Source organism: Nothoprocta perdicaria, unplaced genomic scaffold (genome assembly GCF_003342845.1).
Source record: "Nothoprocta perdicaria isolate Ctin4 unplaced genomic scaffold, notPer1 scaffold_15, whole genome shotgun sequence".
NCBI classification, from domain to species: Eukaryota; Metazoa; Chordata; class Aves; order Tinamiformes; family Tinamidae; genus Nothoprocta; species Nothoprocta perdicaria.
Window position 1 is genome coordinate 5,721,446 of NW_020454649.1, and position 16,284 is coordinate 5,737,729.

Genomic DNA, 16,284 nt, shown 5'->3' on the forward strand with positions numbered 1-16,284 from the left:
GGAAAGAGGTGATTAATTCATAACACGTATACAAACTGCCATGACTCAAACCCCGGTAGGCCAAGCACTGATGCCGTGACTGAAAAACATAAATACAAGATTCTTTGTAACGAACTATTAAAAAAGCTCCAGTATGCCATATTTTCCAGTCATCTATTAGCAAATCACTTCACATGCATACGGCACACATTCCTACACATTCTAGCATACATCACAAGAGCATCTCTTATCCTAACACAGAAGCAAGTCACAAACTTCCAAAGATTTAATAATAATATTCATCTTGCTTGAGTAATTCATGTTTTATTCTTCTTCTCTAAATTTCATACAATTTTCTAATTTCAGATACTTGTAACTGATATAACTGCATCACATCATTTGCACCCATTCTATACCACTTTTGCAAGCTAACACAAATGAATATCTTTATTTCAAAATATCCCATTTCTTTGGGTTTATAAACTAGTCAACTGAAAAATCAGTTTTTCATTTTAGAAAATCTTGTTTGCATGCAAGTGGAATTTTGTTAGAGCCAACACTCTGCTCTGACAATTGAATCACCAAAGGCTTTGGGCCTGATCAGCTATGGAGAGACTAAAAAAAGCAGTGGCTGAGTAAATGTGACTGATAAGCAGGGCTCATTCAAAATTTTCTAACAAGATGTGTGAGTGAAAAAAGTTTAACTATTACTTTTAAAAAATCTAGCATTTTCTTAGGGATTGTCTTAGGAAATAGAACTTTGAAAAACAACATTTATCCCTTGTCAGACTTGCTCTTTTATATGCATTCTGTAAACACTGACAGATTTTCTGAGGAAACAAAAACCACAGGCAACACTTCAGAAAAAGCAAGGACCAGGATCAGAGGGACAACAGGCTGGACTAGCTCACCTTGGTTCCTGAAACAAAATGGGCAACAAATTCTCACAGAAGACATGTCCAGGCACAGGAAGAACAAGAAACTGACTGAGAACAGAAAGCGTAGATTTTCAAAGAGTAAATTGTGTCATGGAGGTTGGTCAGACAAACAACGAAGTCTACAGCTGAAGAGAGTGCAGTGTGGGTCATTTTCCTTAACTTTTAAGAGAGCTTTTGACACAGACTCCTTTAATATCATTGTAGCGAAGCTGGGTAGATACAATCTAGAGATGTCATTTACAAAGCGATTGTAGAAGATGATGAGGAGACAGACAGGATTATCAAATGCAAAACATTGTCAACAGGTCAAAATCTATAGAGAAGCTGGTTCCAAGTCACGATTTCTGTGGTCAGTGCTGTGGCAGATGCTGCCTCACATCTCCATCATCTGGAAAATGGCACAGAATGAATCTTCCTCAAGCTTGTGGATGACACCAGACTTGGCTGGGTCGTTGACATGTCGCAGGGCAGGACTGTTATTAAAAGGGACCACTGGCAGCTGGAGAAACATGCTGACAGGAACGTCATGAAGCTCAGTGAGGATTAATGCCAAAGCCTGACCTTGCGATAGAGTAACTCCATGCAAATGTATAGGATGTGAAGAAACGAACCTGTGAGTCCAAGACAATGCCCCAAAACTCAGAAAAAGCTCAAAAAAATCAATTCATCTATTCTGTTGCTGTTTGCAAATACCAGTATACTCTACATAGCACAGACAACTCTACAGAATAAGAAAAATAAACGCAGTTGCTGAATTAACTGGCATTCAACATGAGAACAAATAGGATGTTAAGTATAAGAAAAGCTGCTGCCAAAAGAAGTTAACAGATTTATAGTGATGATGTTATCCCTCTTAAAGAAATAGGTGAACTGAAGAGTAAATAAGCAATTGGAATCATGCTGGGAGACAGGAGGGGTAAGACTATCTTGTACCAGCGAAAAACGATAAAAATGTTGGTCTTGCCATGAAGGATATTCGTAGTACGGGTAAAGAATAAAACAGTTTGAGAGTTTAAGGATCTCATTCAAAATAAGTAACTGTCAACAGTGTGCAAACTGAAAGAAGGCCAGAAGAACTAAATAAATATGGAAAGTGAAAACCCTAAGCAGAACCAACAAGAATTCTTAGCCAGATAGCTGATGACAATTTCTTTTTTAATACTGAATGCATTCCATGGGGTTCTGGCAGGTGCTTCTGGAAATCCAAGTATATGTTTGTGTGCATTTAACACTGCCTCTGAGAAGAATATTTTCCAAACTGCCGAAAGTGGAGTGGCTTTTCAAGACGTGTTTGACATCTTGTTGCGGGACAGCTTCAGTTTTTCTACGCCAACCTGGAGTGAGAAGCTTTGCTACAGTTTTGGCAGATGCACCAACTAGTCTGTGTACAGCTGCACCAAAAGACAGCAAGAACGACAATGACCAGCTGCTTCTGTGAGAAGTTTTCTTGGATCAGCTTTGTTGGTGCAGCTCCATTTCTTGATTCATGAAACAAGTGTCAGCTGCTGGAAGAGGATACTTCTGGGATGACCTGCAATGGCTGCACAATGTCAAGGATGACAAAGGGCACTTTTTTTGGAGGTAATGCTGAATATTGCAAGGTTGTTCATCTTCGCAAGGCAGCAAGGGCTCTTCCATGCTTTGGCACAAGTGAGGCTTTGTATCATTTGCACTGCTGAATCTGATGGAGCCCAAATCCCTTGTTGTTGTCCTTGATGCCAGACCTCTCAGTTCATAAGTAGAATGGAATGCAGTTTTCTGTTGTGTTTCAAAAAGTAGTCGCAATTTTCACAACTTCAATACAAGATGATCCAAAAAATCAACTTTATAAAAACATCAGAATAAGACCATTCCACGTCACAAAAAAAATCACAATGTAAAAGCATCGGAAGTACTGATGTACTAGATATATCCCATTCTTCTGGAAAAGTATGTTTCAGGCCTCACAAAGCTGCTTGTTAAAGTCCTCCAAAGGATAAACAGTTAACAGAAAAAAAAAATAGAGCAAATTCATGATGACAGTGCAATGTGCATTTGGAAAATTAAACAGCATACACTGGACATGGTAAAGTAGAATGTCATAGATGAATGTCCACCTTAATTAACACAAATACTGTGTATTGCACAAAATCTGAGCAAACGAAGAGGAGAATCTATGTAAAGCCTAGAAAGCCAAACAGATGCAGAGATTTTTAAGAGTACCTTGATTTAGCAGAGTGCTCTTTCCAAGATAAGTCATGTATGAAATATATACATTCTAATACCAATGTTTAAACTATAAAAAAAAAAAAAAAAAAAAATGTAGTATTTTACTTTAACTTACTCTGAAATAAGTGTACAGATTGTACTTTCCATTGCATGGGCAGCAGTTTAATTCATACGAACACAGAGGTTTGGGTTTTTTTTTTCCAAATCTAAGACTTTTTATTGTTTAGTAAGACAAATATGGTAAGTGCATTATGACATGTAGAAAGTTTCTATGAAAATTTTAGTAAAAAAAATAGTTCCTGTAGTTTTAATACAGTATTCCTTTTCCTAGTAATACAAGTGAAAATAAGTATGCAGCATTTTTTGAAAGAAACAAGACAACAGAAGAAGTAAAACAACTTAAAACTAGCATCTATCTCCAAAATCTTCCAATATTGTGATCTGTAGCCATTCTCAGTTCTCAAATGCCTGTGCTCTAGGAAATCTAAAGGCTAAGGCACTGTTGGGCAATTCCATTTGGATTACAGAACTAAAAAGCTAAATTCCCAAACATACTAGTTGGTACATCAGCTAAAAACATACATGCTTGGATGTTCCTGAGACAAATTCCTGTTCTCTGTAAAAACAGCTCTGGAGGGCAAACAGAAGGGAGAGAAAGGAGGACTAGCAAGCTATCAGGGAGCCTTGATAGTCCCCCTGCAAATCTGTACACCTAACAAACCATAATAAATCTTGGTACAGTAATTCTCTTTTTATACAGCCTTCCAGACTACTGCTTCTAGAAACATCTAGCTAACTAGCCAGAGAACAGGCCTTCTCTGCCAGCTTTGGGGTTGCCAGTTAATCCATTTTTCAGCCCTGACAAGTCTTTTAGGTTGATTGCTCTTTTCCAGAGTTTTACTCCAAACATCTTTCTGTTTTGTTCTAATCTTCTTGAAATTGTTTGGAAAAAAAATGTAGTAGAGGGAGTCCTGCTTTGGAAGCACAGTAAAAAGAATTGGAAAAGGGAAAAATTATAAAAGGCAGATTGAAGTACACTGAAATATTAATGAAGTACTAAGTTGGAACCACACCTACGCTCTTTTAAATTCCTTCCATGCAATTTATTTTTGGGTATTTCAGGGAAAGCAGCCCAACTGCAATAACTGGAAGATAAGAGCAGGTAGTTAAAACAAAATGTGAGTGAAGTTTAGGCATTAGTAACAGCTTTGGCATAAGAAAAGAACTCCAAGACTTTCAATTCTCAGAAATGCAGTAGCCAATTCTTAAGAAATTGCAATAGCACAGAATTCCAAAAAATAGCTAAATTCTGCACAACAGGGCATGATGTACTGTATATACAGAAGGAAACACGCTGCCTAAGTTGTGAATGGCTAACTACCTATAAATGCAAATGTAAAGGCCCAAAAGGTATTTCTGACTCTGTGAAATATGAGCAGACGCATTTCAGCATTTCTCAGTCCTTTTAGCTGTGGCACTAAATAGCAAAGATACCCTCAGGCTTTCAGGACGATCCTCATGGTCAGAGCTGGCATGAATCCCAGCACACCCATTGCCTTCTCTATCAGTATACACCAAAATACTTCCAAACTGGCACCTTGTACTTCTTTGCAGGGTCACATTTTGTCAAGTTATAATATGGACAAATACTACCGATACTGCTGATTTTTTATATCTTGTTCTTTGCTCCTTGTAATGAGATGTAAGAGCATGGTTTTTGTTTTAGCACTATGAGACATCCTACTGAGTGCCCTCCTTAGTCACCAATTTATTAAGTAAAGACTTCATAAATAATTCGATATACTTCTCAAGTCCCTTGAAACTTCTCTTCACTGATGACAAAATAGCAGAAACAACCCAGGCTTCCTACAGCAGCATGCGGTGACAGACAGGATGCACAAGGCACAGGGCACTGCTTTTCTGGCACGTACCACCACAAACGGGATGATGCAGCATCCAGAAAGAGCAGTCACAGACAGTCTAACCAATCCCTGAGAGCACCAGGGACATAAATATTGATAAGGCTGCAAGGTCGGCAGACAGCCCGGAACAGAACTTGCAGCAGGACCGCAAGATCCACAGGAATGAGGGCACATGAACCAACAAACTCACTGCATTTTCAGTGAGCTCCACAGAAAAAGTTAACTTGCTTATTTAGCTAACTTGCTTATTTTAGTTAAAACTCACTAAAGATTTTATTACATGATTGAAGTCACTCCAACTCATCACAACTGAGTTGGGGGCTAATGTCTTTTTCCTTTAGAGTAGACAAAATGCTTTCTGAGCCCTGCATACAAACGTTATACATTGTTAAAAAGTTCTCATCAATGCTCCCATGGTTCAATCCACAACTTATCTATCTGTTGCATTTTACCTACAATAATGAATTCATAAATATAATTCATGAATACACCAGCCTAACTGCAAAGTCATCTTTTTTTTCAGTTTCATTTGCTTGTATATTGCTGCAATTTAGACCAGATCACACTATTTTCATTTAACTCTGTATCTGTGAATATCTGCAAGTTACTAATCTGCTCATATAGTACTCTCAATATGGGCAAAATTAAAAAGTAAATATTTGATTAAATAGGACAACCAAATAACAGTCAGCCAAAATTTGTCTATGCTTTAATGAAGTTACGGAGGTGCCTTCACATCTGATTTAGATAAAAATCACTAGAAATTTTTTTCCCATTAAATGTTGGACACAGTCCCTCTATCTTCGTTCTGAATGAGTTAACAGAGAGATATGCTGTGTGCTGTACTTCTTATCAGTTTCAATAATGGTGTCAGTTCAGCCAGTGCACTACAAACTAAAGAATAATCTATCTTTAGATTAACTCAATCTTATTCTACAACTCTATCTTATTTTACGATCTTAAGGATTACTCTAAAGATCATCTCACTGAAGGGAGATAAAGGAAACCTATATGGCAATATCCTTAAATCCCTGGACCATGACAGCGAAGAGTCTACAATACTACACACTTTCTGGAACACACAGAAGTCCCATAACTCTACAGTGAATCAACAATAAGGAAGTATATGTTGGCTCAATTACAGAAAAAGTTTCAAATAACCGGAAATTGGTTATTTACAGTTATATCTTTCACTGAAAACAATTTCATAAAAAGATTCAACTATTTTTCTAATAATGATCAGTAAAGTTGTTTGTCTGTCATGATAAAAACTAATTGGGAGAAATCATTACCATGTGATGACAGAACAAATGCAAGAGCTTGCATGTTAGCTGCCAAAGGGTAAGTGCCAAATACAGTGAAAAGGACACAGCAAAGCTAAAGCATGTAAATACAAAGCTGCTTGTTGTCAAGCATAGGAACACGAGTCTTCAATTATCAAGTCTTTAAGAGGTTTTGGTCTCAGATACCTAACATACATACTCAACTTTACCCTCCACTCAAAACACAAGGAGGGAAAGACAGGAAGAGCAAAAAAGAAGTCATTCTCTGATGCTGAAGCTGAGGAGTAAAAAGAAAGCATCGGAAGTCAGTCAATATATTTTCTTGGTTGCTATAGCAATTCCCAATAGAATTTTTTTGAAGTACTTCTCTGTTTTTATTCTAAAAAAACCCCTACATATTCATGCAAAATTGAGATAAGAAGTTTTACAATGCCAAGTTATATCTTCAAGATTTTTTTCCCCCAGTAGATATTAAAACTCATTATCAAATATTTTAATTAGTAATTTTTTTTGGGGGGGAAAGCTTTCATGTATTTCATGTATTTCATGTATTTAGATTATATGATTTAAACAAGATTGCCTTAGGAATTAATTCATTCTTCATTTCTTTCCTATTCTACTGTTGCCTGAATAGTCAAGCACATTTCATCATGAACATGGAGATCAGATGTTCCATCAGAATTGCTACTCCTATGGAACTGTAAGGACAATCTCTTCTCACTGTCCAGAAATAACTACACACTTTTCATTTGCTTTAAGTATATATTTAGGCTGTAAAATTCTAAATTCTCAGATAGGAATAAATGTAGATGTTACCTTTTGTTAACATGGGAAGCATGGAACAGAGGCCCTTTTACTAAGAATTAACAGGGATCATACTATATTCTCTCTACTACTACATCCTTCTCCTAGTATGCATCTTTGTTCCTCCCAAGAGCATATATTATCAGTAACTGAAACTAAAATTTTACAAACTGTCATGGAAACAGTATGTCCAAAAAATACATTAACTTATTTAAGTTTGTTAAACATGACAGCACCCAGGCTAATTTAGGGATGAAGTTGCCTCCCTCCTCCATCTCCCTTATCTAAAGGAATCATGTCATTACAGCATTTATGGAGATCACCATAAGCTGAAGGGGCAGCGGGCGACCTGAAAATTGATCTGTGGGTCATGTGTGACAAATCGGGAAATTTTTTGCCTGCAATAGAGCAAAAGAGCCCTCTTTTGCTGAGCCTTCTGGAAAAGCACATGCAATTAAAAAAAAAAAATTCTCTCTACTTTTCATTAGCTCTAAGTCATCTCAGATGAGAGGAATTTCAAGCAAGGGACAGAAAATGCATTTTTATATACGAGATAATAGGAAGGGTCATATATTTTAGTATAACTTTTTATTTACGAGCACAAATACCTCAATATTTAAGACCAAGAATGAATATCATCAATGGCATATTGAGTAGACTTCAAGTAACATCTTTCACCTTTCCGTAAGCTCATTTTCTAAGAAACAGTTAATGACAGGTTGTTTGATTGTTAAGTGAATATATTATATCTGTTGTTTGCATACTGTATCTTCAATTTTGTATTAGAAATTAGACAAGGCATTCACAGAATTCATATTTTTGTTATATGGTACTTCTACGCTATCTTGCCTGTAAGAGGTTTTCTTCAAGCATGTGCAGAATGCATGTGGCAGTCTGACCTCCTATTATTAACGTTCAGCTGAAATATGGATATGGATAAAGCAGTTCTTATAATACCTCTCAGGTTTCTGTTCCTGATTTTCACCCTTGTTACAGTTTTCAAGTTTTGTTCCATACAACAATGCTGATCCATTCGCCTACTCCTAACTAAAAGACACGAAGCCTACAAAACCATCATTTAAGCTTAAATTTACATTATAGAAAATGGAGCTTCAAACAGCAAGTGACCTGTATTGCTTAAGGTTAAATGGGTGGTAGATTGGGAAGGTAGCAGTCATCTGCCATAATCAAGTCAGGATCAAGGTCTGTAACTTTCTTACCCATAGGATTCAGAGGCCGAGTAAAAAAATGTGTTAACATAGATGCAGTTGTGGCCTGTGGCTTTTAAACTGAACCACATATGGTTAGAATTTCAGCTATTCCCAAAAGGCAAAGGCAAGGCTCCAAAACTGTCCATTAAATTAAATGTTTTCCTTTCAATTCTTTTTCACAAAAGCAATTATACTTTTTAACTTCATAAACAGCTAAATTCCAATGAAATCAATAGTGTTTACAGTATTTACTTCAGTCTAAACACAAATAAATGGCTGTTTTTGTCCACTGTTTTTGCCTGCAGTATGTAGTTTCTCTTCTTATGAATTAAAAAAACTTCCCCAAAATATATGGTTCTAATATGAAAAAGAATTATTCAGCAAAGATATTACTTAGTTTAAGGGTAGACATCCCAGCTTCTACCATCACACAGTCAAGAATATCAGTCAAGAAACCTACGGGTAGCATCCTACTTTGCGCAGTAAATCTAAATTGTCCTCTCCATAATGATCCTGTGCAAGTGAAAAATCCAAAAGAGAGGAACATCTGACTGGTAAAGAAGTAAAATTTTGTGAGGTCTCAAAGCACTGAGACATATGATACCAGTAATTACATTAAAGTTTTAGAAAGTGCCATATTAAAATGAAGAATGTATTGAGAATTAAAATCATCAGTATTGTGTGGAAGATAGGTGTAACATAAAATGTACTTGCTTAAGGTACAGAAGCAGACAGAAATTATAATTAAAAAAAAGGGAAGTGATAAAGTTTCTGAAGACATGCTAAAAATGATGAAATCTTCATAATCAGGGTTGATTTTATCATTATTACAGTAAGAGGAGAGAGCCAATTCATTCCATATATGTGGAAAGGGTAGATAGTATCCTATGTGACTCACAGGAAACTTACTTTGGTAGAATAAATACCTATTCCAAAGTGATGTTTGTCCCATTAATTTTGAGATTATAGGCTCTACATGGTGTTATTAACAAGGGAAATTTGCCATTTCATCAGAATAAGTTACACTTTTGTCCCCAAAATCACATAATACAGACTAAAATCTCAGAATGTTTTTAAGTATACAAATAGAATTAATTTTAACATGTTATGAATGTTAATGTGAAATTAAAATTTAATTCTTCCTAAGTTCTACAGTTTAGAAGTAAAGAATTTGTATATTACTTCTTATTTAATGGTATTAAAAATATGGTATTCTTTTAAAAAGAAAAGAAAAAACCCCATTTTGGTATGTTGTGCTGGATCATCACATACCAACGCCTACAAACCTGGTTAAGAGCTGCATATGTGTGGAGGAGGTAAGCTGAAGACACGATACCGACATAGTAATTTCCACTACAGATTGTTTACATGTTTTTTTTCCCCCCATAAATCTCAAAAAGCAGTTCAGAGAGGTCAGAAATTTGGACTATGGTAATTAAGTTTCATGTCAAAGGCCACAATAAATTTTTAACAATATAGGTAGTACATCGAATGGTCATTTAACGGTCATTTGTTTGCACCTTTATTTTCTTGTTTTTGTTCTACATCATTACATACTTTACGTTTACCTAACAGGAAAGGTAGGTCCATTATTTTAAAGAAGGTTATTCTTTTTATGCTTTTTTCTCCCCCTTAAAAATCACTCTAAATTGCCACATACTTTACTTTGTCATATTAATGCATTTGTGAAAGTTTTTACCAAAAATTGAAAAAACCCAGTACTCAGCTGTATTTTATGGTATTTATCTTCTCATCACACTTGAATTTTTGAATACAAACTGCCAAGATTTCAATTGTTTAAACCAAAGGTTATACAAACATTATAGCAACCAAGTAATTAGAAGATTCAACTTATTTCAATGTTCTGTTTCAGAAATGACAGTATGTGTAAAATAAATAAAATACCGTATGATTTTATAGGCATCATACTACATCACACTACGTTTTTGGTCCCTGTCAGCCAAAACCAAAATATTTCACCCCATATTTAATCAGTGATGTGCAGATTGGGAAACTCATAGTAATACTGTCTCAGATTGTCAAACCTCTGCTCCTCAATTTAGTAATAATAAACTAAAACTACCCACGCGCGCACACACACACACACGCATACAGGTGGCCACAAAACCACTTTCCTTGACTAGGTCCAGCACAGTACACCAATACTGCATCATATTTTATTACTTACTATATACAGTAAACCTACAACAGATTGCTATGTGCTCGTACAAATATTGAGCAATGTTGTACACAATGTACACTGAATTGTGTACATATATTGCAAAGTTATATATACACACATGTACAAGTGAAAATTAAATATGTTTTCCATATTTTTATTAATATCACATTTGTGAAACAGAAGTTACTGGTTTCACAAAACTTACCCTATTATAAAAATGCCTGTCTTTTCACAGCACAAGTATCTTATTTTTACTTTTCTTACCTTTCATCAGTCCATTTCTTTCATGGACAGGCTACAGAGTAACTATGCAGCACTGCAACACAATTCCTAAACCAGAGTTATTTTATTTACGACAGTGAGTAGCATACATGCACATGTCTGCTTTTCATCAAGATGACCAAAAATATTTAGAACATAGAGTTATTAGGAATGCTTGGCAACCACCATGACAGAATTAACAGTAATGACACTTAAGAGCAGTCACAGCCTACCATGTCAGTGGTCCAAGAAGCTACATGGTTTCAATAAGATACATACGTGTGAATGAACATATGTTAGCATACTCTTACATTTACTGTAAATACTAGAGGATTGAATGAAGGCCAATGAAATAACTCTGTTAGGAATAAAGACTGTTCTTGTAAACTAATGTTTCAGAGATGTGAGACTCATGAGTTCGGACTTGTCTCATTTCTGCTAGCAGGCTGCCCAGTGTGTTGTACTTGCTAGGCACTCTGAAGATCTAAAGCTTAAGTTTATGTCTGGAAGTCCATCATATTTTCAGTGTTCATTGACCTATCAGAAGTCAGATATGACTTGACTGGAGTCAATGAAACCAAGACACAGGTCTGCAGTTTGAACACTGCATAGCATGTATCTTTTCAAAAATGCTTACATAGCTGTGCAAACAGCATCTCACCTAGTGATGAAGATGCAAGTACTCCCATGTGAACAATTTTTTCTTAAATTCTTTTAAGGATTTTAAGCGTGGCCCTTTTAAACTCTCATAATTTCTCTTCGCTGTGTGTTTTCTATGCTATAACACCTTAAAATATTTTCTAATATTGCTGCTGTTCAAATGTCACTTCTGAGAGTCTCTACTTCCAGGAATGCAAGTCAAGCCGACTAACAAAAAGCAAGCCATTAAAAAATGGCTGAGAGCTGTTACAACCATCCAAAATAAAGGCATTTGACAACACAGTTTGCAACATAAAATATGAGAAATGTCGGTTGATTTAACCTTTATATTGCCAAGAATTTGAATCATGAGACACACACATGGTATTACTCTTAGGAGTAATAAAATCTTTCTTGTTATTGGACAGTGTTCTCAAAAGCCTGAATTCTGAGAATTGATTGACTGCTTTTAAACTTCATCTGGTGGCCGAATAGATTACCAAAGATATTTGCATATGAAAAAAACAAACTTAATATTGCTGCAGAACCTCCATGTTCTTATCATCTTGCATCTGAATGTTTCTTGTTCTTTTTTTTCAAAGCACACAATGTTAGGTGCTAAAAAGCCTGTATCATATCAAAGTGATACAGAAGAGTTGCAAGAGATCTTCTAGAGGCAAAATTAACCTTCACTATCTACAATATGCTGGATATTGTCTCATATGCTTAAATGATAACAACTTGCCTATTACAAAAGACATATCTTAGCCACGCTAGGGTAGCACGTGTGTATTCACACAGACAAGACAAGAAAGCAAGCTGGACCTAAAGCAGACTGGTAGTAGCATATGTGGTGGGATTATTACCTGTAGTCTGTTAGCATATCACTTATCATCTACCAAATAATATGTGGAATATATAGCAGCTCTGAAAAAAGCATCTGACTTTCATTTTTGTGGACTGAAGTAAAACATCATAATAAGTTTTATGAAAAAAGCTGACACTAAAGAAACGGAAAAATATCTGAACAGTAAGAGAGATCTAATATACTTGTAAAATGCCTTTTTTTTTTTTTTTTTTATTTTGAAATACGTTCACAATAAGACCAAGACTGAATAAACACCATTACTTCAGGCACTTCTTCAAAATAACTTTCAGGAATAGCCAACGCGCATGTCTTGAAAAACATGCAGTTTGCAAACACGTCATGTGAGCAGTAGAGGAGTCTGGGTGGCTAAAAGGGGCGGCACTGGACTTCCTACCTGTATGAGAAAGCAAGCAAAGAGAGGTGGGGGAGGCTGGTGTTTCCAAGGGAAATCCTTCAGTCTGGGCCCTGCTGCGCACACGTCTCAGCTCAAATCACAGTGTAAAGCAGAAAGTCAGTGCTAACCTTAACCTGTGACCTGTTCCATGGCCCTTCTTTCCTCTGAGCTTTTCATACTGACGATTATGGACATCTTGACCACAAAAATATTTAGGTTGATGTCTTACAGAAACCAAGAAGAACATGCAGTGAAGTTTACAGGAAAATTTGTGACAAGACGTAAGACAGCATGAAGATGGAGCAAGGCAGTTTCTACAATTCTGACAGTTCAATAAGGTCTAGAATTAATATTGTAACCTTACTCTTCTAAAAAGTCCATTGTCATTGATGTGGTATTTCCCTAAGTCTCAAATTCACCTTTTGGTAAAATCACATTTATTAAATTAGAATCTTCTGTCTTTCTAAACAGACACTGTTCAAGTTGTCTGATCTAGTGACCTGCAACTAACAGAACTAATATCTCTTTAGCAAAATGCTGACTTGCTGAGTTATACTGCAGCAAAGGCAAACTCATTTTAAGAGGTTTTTGTAGCATCACAACCGTGGTAATATACTTTTGCCTTTAACTAACACAGGGAAGCTCCAAAATGTCATAATTTATACACTGTTCCAAACAAACTCATTGAGAAAGTGCACAGACAAATTATAAATCATGCTTTTATCTTAATAAATAATTCCATATGTCATAAAAGTAATTGTACTGAATACTTTCTTGTAACTAGCTGCCCAGTGTCAGGAGTTCAGATGTTTTCATATTGGCTGAGCTTAGTACTGAGAAATGGAAAATTCCACTTTACATTTTCAAAGATATGACGGAAGAATGGAGGCATGGGGGGGGAAGAAAGGGTAAAAACTGCATCTCTGTACTCCACACATTTGTCTCCTCTGCATGTTTGAGTTCCTTCGCTCAGTAAAACCAGCAAATATAACAGTCATTTTATTTTACTTCTGTATGACCTCAGATATACTCATGTACATGAACATTACGGGCCTCCTCAAGTCTTCAAATCACTGCCAAGAAAACACTAATTCCTCTCCAAGAGAAAAATTTGATTTTATGGCTTTATTAAAAGGTGATGTCAATATTTTTTTTAACTCGGCTAAGAAAACCAGGTCCTTATTTTCTTCTGCAATCACTTTTGTACTCAGAAATGGCAAACAAAAGGGACTCCTTTCCCTCCTGCTCTCTCTAAACTTCTCTAGATATTTTTTCCATCAGTGTAGGATTAAAACTTGTGGCACATCAAGATGATTCTGATTTGAAAAGGGATTTCTATGCTGAGAGTGCATAGCAGGTGCAAAATTATGTGGGCCATGACTTCAGGTACAGAAATGCAGGGTCACAGATATCTTCAGTTCTTCTCCGAAGGTCAAAAGAGTCATGCATATATTTTACGCTCCTGAATAACTGCCACCAGATGTTGGTATCTACCTGCACTGTTTTTTTTGAATTTATCAGTAGAAAAACTTAGTAAGCAAACTAAATGCACCTTTAGAGAGCATCTGACAAAGTAAGAATTATAAAAGCAGAAACTATACTATTTTTTGAAATATGTTTGCGGCACAGCTCAACAAGACAAGCATATTTTGTTTAATTGAGCACTGGTGACACACATTTCAGAAGCTTTTAGATGAAAATGACCTAGAAAAGTTAATCCATTCAATAAAAATAATGTAAAAACTACTAAGATAATCATTGCAAAACTTACCAAAACTAAATTCAATCTTGTTTATTTATAATAGCACCACAGTTGTCTTTCTGTTTCTCAGAGATTAGGCACATCTGTCTAGACCTACAGAACGTCTTTAATCCACTGTCAGGTAGTATCTGCTAGATTACTGCAGTGCATAGTCCTACTATTCAATCATTTTGCTTTCACATCAATACAATTTTTTGCTTATTATAACCTACAGGTAGGACTTAAAAGATAACCAAAGGAGAAAATTCTCACATATTGTACCTGTAAAGCACAGTTCATCATTCGCACTATGTAGTCGAACTGCTGATGGTCCAGTATTGCTCGGTTTTGTTTGACATGCAGGCCTAGTTCCTGTGTTAGGCAGTGTCGAGCTGCCTTTCCTTTCAGGGCTCTCAGTGCAGCAGGTAGTGTCTAGAGGAAAGAAAATCCAACTTCATTAAAACAAAACGAAAAATATCAAAAGACTTAACATTATTCATTCCTTATCAAGAAAGCAAAATTCTAATAGAGTATATATGTGAATCAAGTGTAGCTTGAATATTAAAATTTCACATAGTGGACCCAATTAAATCATTATTAAGTATTAATTTTTTAAACCTTTCTCAAATACAATACAGTACTTCTCATGTATATCCCTCATCAAAAACAAAGACTAGCATTGAACAGGTATGAATCCATACACTGATTATTGTGCATGAAAGTACAAACTCCATGGGTACAGGGCAGCCCAGGTCTTGCGCTAGCATCTCACAACCAGCTAGCTTGCTTTTGCCCACACAGCAAACGACAAATAGTTTGAGCAAAGGCATAAAAATGACAGCACTGCGAATCCAGGGCTGATACACAGCCGACCCTAAGCTAATACCAATAAGGCCTTTGTATCAATGATATAAAGATGCACAAAGTGCATCAGTCATTTTCAGTTGTTCTGTTCTGGACTATACTCAAAGGGCAGTGCAAGATAAATAAGACAAGGTAGTCTGATTTCAAAAGGCAAGTTTTAGATTTAGCCGAGGAAACTGGGTGGGAAGGAGAAGAAGGGTAAGTAAAGCTCTGGTTTAATTTTTTTGCCCACTTTTTTTTCCCCTGCTAAGTTTATTAGAGCATTATTTTGTACTCTACATATGATATGCTCTATAACCAATAACTGTGAACTACGAAAACTATAATCTACAAAACCTGACAACATTTTCATGTGAAAAAGTAAAAATGCCAGAGATAACAATTAGCTAGTTATTTTACTAAAAAATGAGCATTTCAGGTATTTACATTAATCCCAACTCTATTTAATTGTTGCTCTTTAATAACAATAAAATTAATTTCCATGAAAATTTAGAAATGCTTCGGTTGACAATCAGTGACTATGACTGTCTTTTGTTCATATTTCTCATGATTAAGACTGTTAGACCAATACATACCCTCTCACTCTTTCAGAAAAAAAATAAGCAAAAAGAGCATCAATACACCTATTTAGTATCTGCAGACAGGTTTTCAAATACATTAGCTGAATATTACACATGGTATTGTACTTAAATAATTAGTTTTTTATTGTTTACTTCATGTAAATGACTAAAAATAATGATGAGCTTTAGAAAAGGAACACTCAAAAACTGAATTTGTGACACAGTGTTAGTCACCATTTGCTCATTAAAAGATGTGGATGCTTGTTTGGAAAAGTTAATAACTTATTTTATTACCTTTTCAGTCTCCAAGAACTTGTTTTCAAAAATGAATGAAATGCAGTTTCTAACAACTTCCAGCCTTTGAGCACTGTTGAAAACTGTACTTCCTTTTTCTATTATGGAAACTAACAAAGAAAAAGAATATACATCT

At 35.7% G+C, this 16,284-nt stretch overlaps 1 protein-coding gene across 1 annotated transcript in view; it reads right to left on the reverse strand.

Moving 5' to 3' along the window:
* The window catches only part of SBF2 (SET binding factor 2), a 192,054-nt gene that overhangs the window by 63,607 nt on the left and 112,163 nt on the right, over positions 1-16,284 (reverse strand). The window contains exons 15-16 of the mRNA XM_026034657.1: positions 16,149-16,258; positions 14,713-14,862 (exon numbers count right to left, since the gene is read on the reverse strand). Coding sequence (XP_025890442.1) covers positions 14,713-14,862; positions 16,149-16,258 — 260 coding nt within the window. The remainder of the gene's footprint in view (positions 1-14,712; positions 14,863-16,148; positions 16,259-16,284) is intronic.